We start from the raw sequence: 11,168 nt of genomic DNA, 5'->3' as shown, positions 1-11,168 counted from the left end.
AGGTACATGGCGGAGAGAAGCTGCAAGAAACAAAAGGAGTTGAGGATGCTCATCAGAGAGAAAGAAGAAAAACAAGTTGAGGTTACTCTGGTTTGCTTTTGTGGGTTTTTTTTATGTTGATAGGGACTAACTGTTCTTCAAGGGTGAGGGGAGAACGAGAAGAGAGCCGGAGATGAGGTTACTTCCCCACCCTAGCAGAAAGAACATGGGAGCTGACTGAAGAGATTAACAAGATAAGATACTGCATAAAAAGAAAGAAACTGAAAGTAAAATTTTCTGTATAGTAAAGAAATTGTTCCATAGTTAATTTTATACTGTTGTGTATTACTAAAGAAGAGATTTCATAAAAGGTGTTTACAAAAGATAATTAGAAAGTATTAAAAAACAGTTTGAAATAGCCACAATCCATATGTTTGTGAGCTAACTGTGAATGTAAAAGAAAAAGAATAATAAAGAGAATTGTTCAACTCAAATAAGACTGGGATTCGACTGATGACATAAATCTGGGGCGTCAGTCAAGAGAACCATCAAATAGGTTGTAACACTGATAGGAACCTTGATAGATTGCCAGTGTCCCACTGCAGCAGTAATACCTCCTGACTAATAACATCAAAATTAATAAAGACGTGGCAGGAGAGAGTCAGACTATACCACAGGAGGCCATAGACAGGGCAATCAGTGGGAACATCACAATCTGGTTCAATGCTCTCCCTCTATAGCAGTGGTTCTCAACCTTTTCAGATTTGATGCACCCTTGAATAGACTTGTTTTTGGACTACAAAAAAAGAATTCTTGTGTTACAAAGAAATCAGAAAGCCCCCAAAGGGAAGAATGTTTTTAACATTATTTGAAATCTCTGGGTATATTATGTGAATGATATTTGCATATCTAACAGTACTAACATTGTATAGTAAGTACCCTGCAGAGCCTTTGAAAGGATCTCAAGGTACCCAGGGTGCCATGACATCCTGGCTGAGAATCAATGCTCTATAGCAGCCACCCCTGCCACTGCTGGAGACAGTATACTGGGATAGATGGGCCATTGGTGAGACCCAGTATGGCATTTCGTATGTTCACTTTACTCAGAGGAACCAAGAGTCAAAGCCTCAGGACACTGGGTTTAAGAAAGAATCAAAAAACTGAGTACTAAAATAATCAACATAGTTGTTTTTTGAACTCTATTGGGATAAGGAGATGGGAGATCCAAATGATCCAAACAGAAGTTTTCTTTTTCTCTGGACACCTCCTCTTGGGATCCAAATATGCATCCCAGGGATAGGCATGATGCTATAAAGGTGGCAGCAGGGCTGTGTGCTGGACCTAAAGACTCCTTGCTACACTCTTTTGCACTGGCAGAGTCTGCTGTCCCTATTTACAACCTGTAGCGAAGCAGGAGGGTAGAAAGCAGCTGAGCTGAGTCAAAGGGCTAAAAGTACTCCAGCACAATCCCTCATTTAGCAGCCATCCTCTGGTCTCTCGTCCCTCAGGAGATGGGAGAGGCTGCTTCTTCTGGAGCTTCTAATTCTACCAAGAGAAGGGAAGGGAAGGGCTAAAATTACTCTTCAGCTTGAGCTGGTTTATTCCCAGGAGAACTGGCCAGAGTCTTCCTCTGGTCTCTTGCTCTTGTTGGATTAGCTGTTACCCAGACACCTGCAGGGAACCACCAGCTGCAAACCTCTCAGCAGGGCAATCTCTCAAAAGGATGCATGCCACTCTTGTACCCAGCTGCGAATCAGACAGACACATTACTAAACTCATCTGTTAGTCTAAAGATTTAAAATGATGTCTGAAATTTCCCAGTCAAACAGGGCCATATATCACTAACATCATCATCCTCAAACCTTGAGCACCGGCCTTTCCCCACCACTCATTTTTATACCTACCTTTAAGAAAGGAGTTTTCTTTGTAGTGCCTGGTACCAGCACATGCTCTAGCTTCCAGCACAAATCCTGCAGAAGGAAGTCAAGTTCTGCAGGGCCCAGCTGGACAATTTCTCTGGCCTGCAATTTAAAGTGAGAAAATACTTTAGTATTGTAATCTCCTATAACAGGTCTCAACCAAAAGATGGAACATAAAGATCCGGGGTTATTTACAGCACTGTCCATAACAATTAAGGCTGATACACATTCTCCAAGCTGTGCTTTAGGCATTGGACAAACATGGCAGATATGTGGTGTGTATATTATCATGACAAGACTGACTGAGTTAGTAAACCCCCAAGAGAGAGGCAAACCATTTTATTTTCTGTGTTATTACCCTGCAGTTGTGGGGAAAGACCTATTGTGTACCAGCTGAAGGCTTTACCAACATACCCTAACTGATTCAATACATTTGTTCCATCTACTCTTATGTTGGCTACTGCGTGCAAAGTCATGAGGGGAAACTTCCAATAATCGGACTGCACATCCAATTCAACATTTCATTTCTAGTGAGCAAACAGGGACAGAAAATGGGGCAAGCAGTCTGCAACCAGTTCACAGGTCAGTTTGCCACCCCACCTCTTAGAAGAGAGCCTTTAAGGTAAGCTCCTTCTTTAATTAAAAGTAGCTAACCTACATATATTTAGTGTAAGTAGCAAAAACTCAGGAGTTAGGACTAATACTTAGCTGCTTACTTAACTAGAGTCCCGAGTGCAGGTAAGTTCATCAGGAAGTTTACCTGGAAACTCTCTCTCACCTTCCTTCATTGTAACACTGGTGACAGGAAGCAGGAAAAAAGAAACCTTTTGGGACCAAGAAGCAGTAAACATGCCACCATACAGGCAAGTTTGCTAGGGAAGGTCTGTTCGGAAAGAGGGGCAGGAAGAGAGATGGCAAATTAAGAGACCCAGAGAAATAGCTGGAGGACATCGCAATGTCAGAGCCACTGCCACTGCCAGCTCTTCCTCTGCTCGCACCTGTAGGGTATATGTCCAGGCAGACCCGCTCACTGTCAAGGCTTCCACGTAGGTCGTTTGGCACTGTGGAGACTGTGGCTTGCAGGTTCCTTCCAGTGACAGCCAGGGTGGCGAATGACTGTGATTTGAGTGGTGCCTACAGGTGGTGTCCCTCAGGGAGCAGGCAAGAGAGCTACAGGAGGAGGTGGCAAGGCTCCAAAGCATTCTTCACCATGATGACTTTATCGATTCAGTGCTGGAGGAGACTTCTAGGACTGTGGCGGAAAGACCCCCAGAGGTGGAGCTACAGAAGGGAGAGGATGGACATCCAGGAAAGGGAAGCTTGTGACCTCTGGCAACAAAGAGAAATCTTCATCTCCACCTGCAGAAATTTGCCCAGAGAACAGATATGAAGCCCTAGCAGTAGTGGAAGAGGCCATGCCAGGCATCCTCAAGGTTGGGAAGATCAAGACCATTGCCACCAAGAAGAAGGAAACCCCCTTCTGTGTGGGATGGGAAATCCATCTGCTGGCCTGACCAAGGGAAAGGGCCTGAGCAGGAGCAGATGCAACCTGCAAATCAATTAATGGCTGGACAGATGGTATTGCCAGCAGGGCTTTAGCTTCTTCAACCACAGGATGTTGTTCCAAGGACTGCTAGGAAAAGATGGGATCCACCTGACAGAGAGAGGGAAGAGCATCTTCAGAGACAGACTTGCTAATCTAGTGAAGAGGGCTTTAAACTAGGGAATGGAAACAAAAGCCCTGAGATAAATAGGGATGCGGGGGACCTAGAAAAAGTGCAAGCAGGAGGGGGCAACAGGGGAGGCCTTCTCATCCTTCCTGAGAAAGTAGGGCAATCGGCTAGTTACCTCAGATGCCTGTACACAAATGCATGATGCCTAGGAAACAAGCAGGAAAAATTGGAAATCCTTGCACAGTCATGGAACTATGACATGATTGAAATAATAGAGATTTGGTAAGATATCTTGCATGAATGGAGTACTGTCATGGATGGGTACAAACTGTTTAGGAAGGACAGGCAGGGGAGAAGAGGAGGAGGAGGAGTTATGCTTTAGTTAAAAGAGCTGTATAATTGCTCAGAGCTCCGGTCTGAAACTTGAGATAGGCTTATTGAATGTCTGTGTTAGGATCAGAGGGGACAGCAACAAGGATGACGTTGTTATGGGTGTCTGCTACAGATCACCAAACCAGGAGGATGTGGTGGATGAGACTTTCTTCAAACAGCTAGCACAAGTTTTCCAATCACAGGCCTTGGTTCTTCAGTCACCCAGACATCTGCTGGAAGAGCAATACAGGAGTGCACAAGCAATCCAGGAAGTTTTTGGAGAGTGCTGGGGACAACTTCCTGGTGCAAGTGTTGGAGAGGTCAACTAAGGGCCATACTCTTCTTGACCTGCTGTTCACAAACAGGGATGAATTGGTGGGGAATGAAGTTATGGATGGCAACTTGGGCAGCCGCAACCATGAGATGATGGAGTTCCTCAGGATCCTGAAAGGAAATAAGGAGAGAAGCAGAATAAGGACCCTGGACTTCATAAAAGCAAACTTCAGCTCCCTCAGGAAACTGATGGGCAGCATCCCCTGGGAGGCCCAGCTGATGAGAGAAGGAATCTAGGAGACCTGGCTGTACTTTAAAGAAACCAGTGGCGATGCATAAGGGGTGCACGGGGGTGCACACGCACCCCCTGAGAGTGCTGGTGCACCCCTTGATAGACAGTGCTCCCTGCTTAGACAATGGACAGGGGATAGGAGTGAGCACCGGCCAGGGAATGAGGGCACCAGGTGAAGCACTGCTGGCACTTCCGGGAGCACCACTCGTGCTTCCTAGTTGGCGTGATTGGCCGTAGGGGACCCCCCCGGTTGGTGAGACTGGCTGTGGGGGGACCCTCACCCCAAGTCACTGAATGGCCGCTGGGGGGGCACATGCCCCCTCTGACTCAGGTGGCACCAGTCACCCCTGAAAGAAACCTTATTGAGGGTACAGGAAGGAATCATCCTGATGTGTAGGAAGACTAGCAAGTATGGCAGAAGACCAGCTTGGTTTAGCAGGGAACTCTTCAGTGATCTAAAACACAAAAAAGGAAGCTTACAAGAAGTGAAAATTTGGATTAACAACTAGGGAGGAGTATAAGAGCATTGTATGGGTATGCTAGGATGAAATCAGGAAGGACAAAGCACAACTGGAGTTGCAGCTAGCAAGGGATGTGAGGAATAATAAGAAGGGTTTCTACAAGTATGTCAGCAACAAGAGAAAGAACAGGGAAAGTGTGGGTCCTTTACTAAATTGGGGAGGCAACCTAGTGGCAGGGGATGCAGAAAAGGCTGAAGTACTCAATGCCTTTTTTATTTCAGTCTTCACAAGCAAGTTCAGCTCCCACACTACTGCACTGGGCAGCACAGTTTGGGGAGGAAGTGAGCAGCCCTCAGTGCTGAAAGAACAGGTTAGGGACTATTTAGAAAAGCTGGATGTATATAAGTCCATGGGACCAGATGAGATGCACCTGAAGTTGCGGAGAGAGTTGGCCGATGTGATTGCAGAGCCACTGGCCATCCTCTTTCAAAACTCATAGTGATCAGGAGAGATCCTGGACAATTGGAAAAGGGCAAATATATATCCCATATAGGATCTAGGGAACTGCAGATTGATCAGCCTCATCTCAGTTCCTGAAAAAATCATGGAGGAGGTCCTCAAGCAATCCATTTCTAAGAACTTAGAGAAGAGGGTGATTAGGAGCAGTCAGCATGGATTCACCAAAGCCAAGCCATGCCTGACTAACCCGATTGTCTTCTATGGTGAGATGACTGGCTCTGTGGATGCAGGGGCACCACCAGATGTGATATACCTTGACTTCAGCAAAGCTTTTGATACGGTCTCTGACAACATTCTTGCAAGCAAGCTAAGGAAGTAGGGGTTGGATAAAGTAAGGTGGATGGAAAACTGGCTGGATCATTGAGCGCAGGGTACTAGTCAACTGGTCGATGTCTAGCTGGCAGCCAGTACCAAGTGGAGTGTCCCATGATCACTAGAAAATGGTACTTAGAGGTTTGCTTTTAGGCTTGTTGGTAAAGTAGATTACATTAGAACAATGGCCCAGAGAGGCAGCAAGGGTTAATTGATTTCTAAAAGACTGTTTGTGACAAAGTTTCCTTCAAGGTCCATTGTGTCTAAAGCCAGCAGACACACAGGCTACGAAATTGAAGACATGTACCACACTGTTCCATAACATGAGATAAGGGACTCTGCCACATTGGCCAGGTCACAGTGACCAGCTTCAGAGCCCTTGAGATTTCCAGTTTTGGTGAACAGATCAAATTTGGAGACCGGTAAATAACCGAATTAAGATACGTGCATGTGATTGGTTTGGGAAACAAAGGAATACGCTGACAGGACAGAACGTGGACAGTATGACGACCACAGGGAGACCAATCTGAAGAGTCATCAGAGGAGAAAAAGGATATAAAAGGAGGGATTTCAGAGCAGCAAAGGGTCCCTGATAGGGGAACCCAAGGCCACCATGGTTAAAGGGCACACCACCAGCCTCTCTCACTCACCCCACTGGGGGGGGGGGGGGGGGGGCGGGGAAACGGCACTTGGCCCTTGACCTCCAGGCTACTGACATCTGACATTCAAGAGAGAACTGAGGGGTGAAGCTTGCATTCTGGCCAGACACCTTCCCTTTGTGATAGCCTTAGGATCAGTAGATATAGGATTGTTTGCCTTGCCTGCATTATTCTTATCACTGTGTATCAATAACATTTGCCTATTATCGAATGGAGAAGTCATGGCCAGTCTGTGGGTTTGGGTCTGCCCAGAAAAAGGTATCTGGGTCATAAATCCAGTGCCAACACCCCAGGGGTAGGTCCTGGGCCAGTTTTGGTCAATATTTTCATCAATGTCCTGGAAGGTAGAATAGAGTACACCCTCAGTAAGTTTGCAGAGGATACCAAGCTGGGGGAATAGTGGATATGCTGGAGGGTAGGCCTAGGATTTAGAGAGACCTTGAAATATTGGAGGATTGGACAAAATGAAATCTCATGAGATTCAGTAAGGACAAGTGCAAAATCCTGCACTTAGGACGGAACAATCCCACGCTGGGGACCGACTGGCTAAGCAGCAGCTGTGTAGAAAAGGACCTGGACCTAGGGGCTACAGTGGACAATAAGCTGAATATGAGCCAATAGTGTGCCCTTGTTGTGAAGAAGGCTAACAGCATACTGGGCTACATTAGTAGGAGCACTGTCAGGAGACTGGGGGAAGCAATCCTTCCCCTTTACTTGAGCAGGGGGTTGGATTAGATGACCTCCTGAGGTCCCTTCCAACCCTAATTTTCTATGATTGTATGATTCTATTTCCAATCCACTCAGATGGATGATACTGCCCACCCAAGGGAAGAGATTTTGGCTTTTTCTTCTTCTATGCCTGTTTTACTTCAGTCTTTACAAATAGTGTTAGCTACCAGACCATAAGCACAGTTAGCAGCAAAGACAGGGAACAAGACAAACAACTTAGAGTAATGGAAGAATCGGTTAGGGATTACTTAGATAAAATGGATGTTTTCTGGGTAGCAGGGCCAGAAGGGATACACCCTACAGTACTGAAGAAATGACCTGAGGTAATTTCAGAGTGATTGGCTATCCTATTTGAGAAACTGTAGAGGTCAGGTGAGGTTCTCAGATGATTGGAACAGGACAAATATAGGTCCCATATTTAAGAAAGAAAGAATAGGATCATAAGGAAGTAGGGCTGGAAGGGACCTCAATATCAACTACTTCAACCCCCTGCTCAAGGCAGGATCATCCCTGACTAAACCATCCCAGCCAAGTGTCTGTCCAACCTACTCTTGAAAATTTCCAAGAATGGAGATTCCACAATTTTTCTAGTTAACATGTTCCAATTCCCAACCACCCTCATAGTCAAAAAGTTCCCCTAATCTCCAACCTAAATTTCCTCTGCTGCATTCTTGAGGCCAAAGCTCCTAATCCTGTCTTTTACAGTCACAGAGAAAAGCCCATCTCAATCCGTTCTATCAATTGCCCTTCAGGTATTTGAAGACTGTTATCAAATCCCACCTCAGTTTTCTCTCTAAAATAAATAACCCTAGCTCTTTCAGCCTGAGAGGGCGTGTCTACTCGAGATACTATGTTATCGAAGTGATGAGCTACAGCAACATAGCTCGTCACTACAGCAATGTAGCAGTGGTGGGCACTAACCGTGACACCACCACTATTGCACAGTAGCAATGAGCAGTTGCTACTGTGCAGTAGGGTCAGAAACAGTCTGCGTGCCACTGGGACTGCACAGTACCAGCGGGTACTGAGCAGTCATTTAGTACTTGCAAGTACAAAATGATTGTGTAGTACCAACTGCACAGTGGGGCACACATGTAGATGTGCCCAGAGTGGGGTTCCCTAGGAGTCTGCCCTCGGTCCAGTATTGTTTAACATTGTCATTAATGTTTGAAAGATGGAACTGAGTGTACACTTAGCAAATTGTGCATGACACTGAGTATGGGTGAAGTTGCAGACACTCTGCAGGGCAGGGCTAGGATCCAGAATGACCTAGATAAACTGGAGAAACTGTCCACAATCAGTCAAATGAAATTCAACTAAAACAAGTGCAAAGCCCTGCACTTCAGGAAAAATAGCAGCATGCACAAATACAGACTGGGGAATGACTGGCTAGACTGAAGCGCTGCAGAGAAGGGTCTGGGGGTTACTGTAGACCATATTCTGAATATGAGCCAGCAGTACACTCTTGTTTGTTACCAAAGAAGCCAATAGCATACTGGATTGTATTAACAGGAGTGTCTCTTGTAAGTCAAGGAAACTGATGCTTCTACTCTATTTGGCATTGGTGAGGCCCCACTTGTAGTACTGTCTAGTTGTGGGCCCATGTTTCAAGAAAAATATAGACAGACTACAAAGCATAGAGTGACAAAAATTATTAGAGGACTTGGAAGCATGACTTATGAGGAAAGGTTGAAAGTACTACAATGGTTTAATATCAAGAAGAGAAGACTGAGGGAGAATTTGATAAGTCTTCAAATACCTGAAGGGTGATTACAGAGGGGATGGAGACACACACTGTGGCTGTAGGGGACAGGGCTAGGAACAATGACCTCAAACTGCAGCAGAGAAAATTTAGGTTGGAGATTAGGAAGAACTTTCTTACTATGAGGGCAGTCAAACATTGAAATAAGCTACCTAGCGAAACTGTGGAATTTCCATCCCTGGAAATTCTCAAGAGAAGGTTAGAAAGTCACTTGGTTGGTTTAGTCAGGGAGAAATCTGCCCACCCTGTTCCTTCAAGCCCTACTTTCCTGTGATCCTATGCCTAGCTCCTTCAGCCTCTCCTATGACTTACTTTATTAGTCCTTGATCCTCTTTGTTACCTGCCTCAACCGTCTCTACTTTCTTCAAATCCTTTTTAAAATGTGGAGCCCAGAACTACATAGAGTACTCCAGATGAGACCTAACCTGTGCCAAATAAAGAGGCACTATCACCTCCTGTGTCTTGCACTGAAGGCTTCAGTTGATACATCCCAAAACCACATTTGCCTTTTATGTGGCTGCGTAATACCACAGACTCATATCAAGCTGTGATCTACCAAGACCCCGCAAGTCCTTTTCCATAGTGTTGCCATCTCGCCAGGTGTCACCCATTTTATATTTTTGTTTTTTATGATTCCTCCTGAGGTACAGCATTTTGCATTTGTCTGCATTGAATTTCATCCTTGATTAACTGTGCAGTTCCATGAGTAACTGAAAAGAGTTTGCCTGTGACATTGATAACGTATCACCAACTGGTGCCTGGTTTTTAACATGCAATTTCCTACACATTTGAGTAATCAGGATTGTCTTCTCACTTAAAATGCATTAATCTTTCAAAGTCGAAGATTGCTCAAAGCTGAAAGAGCCTGGAGCTGCAAAATCAGATGGAGTTACAAGAACAGCATCAAAATAACTTTATGACAGTGACAATATGCAAATCTAAAGATGTCCGTCTCCTGTGCTTCCCCTGGAACAGGAAGTGGCCTACCAATTTCCCATATTGCTCATGGCCTTGGTGGTACTTCCTGAAATTGACATTTCATCAAATTGCAGCATCCTTCCTACCCCTCTTGTTACAAAAGCATTCACCTCTGTGTGCATCTCTGTGTCCAAAACCGACTTTGTTAGCAGCCCACAATGGAGTATGGTGAACACGTCAAGATCTAGCTCTCGAAAATACGCACGGTATCGCTGCAGCTGCACTGAAGGGATCCCTGCTTCTCTTTCATTGGCATCCTGAAAAAGCAAACAGGAATATTAATAGAATAAAACCAGGAGTCAAACCTGTGCTCTGATGAAGAATACCGCATACTACAAAATGTGCTGAGGAGACCTTTGTACTGGGGAACAGACAGGGTGACATAGCAGACCATGCCATTTTCATTTTCTATTAATTATGGGCCATAGCATAACCCATATTCAGCTCAATGAGATATGTTGTTGTGTGATAGATAATAAAAAAGATGAGAAAAGAATTATGAGGAGAAACACTGAAATGGTATAGTTTCATACTTGCTAGGGTTAGGAGGGACCTGAACAGATCATCTAACCTGACCCCCCTGCCACAGGCAGGAATGAATGCTGGATTCACAAGACTCCTGACAGGTGATCATTCAACCTCCTCTTGGATTTGCCCAAGGTAGGGGCGAGGACCACTTCCCTGGGAAGTTGGTCCCAGATTCTGGCCACCCTAACTGTAAAATATTGCCTTCTAATCTCCAACCTAAATCTATTCTCCTTCAGCTTATGACCATTGTTCCTCGTCACCCCAGGTAGTGCTGAGGAGAAAAGAACTCTGCCTATTTGCTGTTGATCCCCCTTGATGAGCTTGTAGGCAGCCACCAGGTCCCCCCTCAGCCTCCTCTTGCTGAGGCTGAACAGGTTGAGGTCCTTCAGTCTCTCCTCGTAGGGCCTGTCCTGCTGCCCTCTCACCAAGCGGGTGGCCCTCCTCTGAACCCTCTCCAGGCTGGCCGCATCCCTTTTGAAGTGCGGTGCCCGGTACTGGACGCAGTACTCCAACTGCGGCCTGACCAAAGTCGCATAGAGGGGGAGTATCAACTCTCTGGACCAGCCTGAGATGCACCTTTGGATGCATGACAAGGTATGGCTGGCCTTGCTGGCTGCGGTCTGGCATTGGCAGCTCATGTTCATCTTGGAGTCAGTAATGACTCCGAGATCCCTTTCCGCCTCTGTGCTTTCAAGAAGGGAACTCCCCAGCC

At 45.7% G+C, this 11,168-nt stretch overlaps 1 protein-coding gene across 2 annotated transcripts in view; it reads right to left on the bottom strand.

Moving 5' to 3' along the window:
- The window catches only part of FANCD2 (FA complementation group D2), a 194,560-nt gene that overhangs the window by 68,440 nt on the left and 114,952 nt on the right, over positions 1-11,168 (bottom strand). For both annotated transcript variants that reach the window (XM_014522094.2, XM_014522095.2), the window contains 2 exons: positions 10,039-10,185; positions 1,884-2,000 (listed from right to left, as the gene is read on the bottom strand). In XM_014522094.2, the coding sequence (XP_014377580.1) occupies positions 1,884-2,000; positions 10,039-10,185 (264 nt within the window). The remainder of the gene's footprint in view (positions 1-1,883; positions 2,001-10,038; positions 10,186-11,168) is intronic.

Source organism: Alligator sinensis, unplaced genomic scaffold, assembly GCF_000455745.1.
Source record: "Alligator sinensis unplaced genomic scaffold, ASM45574v1 scaffold487_1, whole genome shotgun sequence".
Classification (NCBI taxonomy): domain Eukaryota; kingdom Metazoa; phylum Chordata; order Crocodylia; family Alligatoridae; genus Alligator; species Alligator sinensis.
Note: the sequence above shows the minus strand (reverse complement) of the source record. Positions and strands in the feature narration are given on the sequence as shown.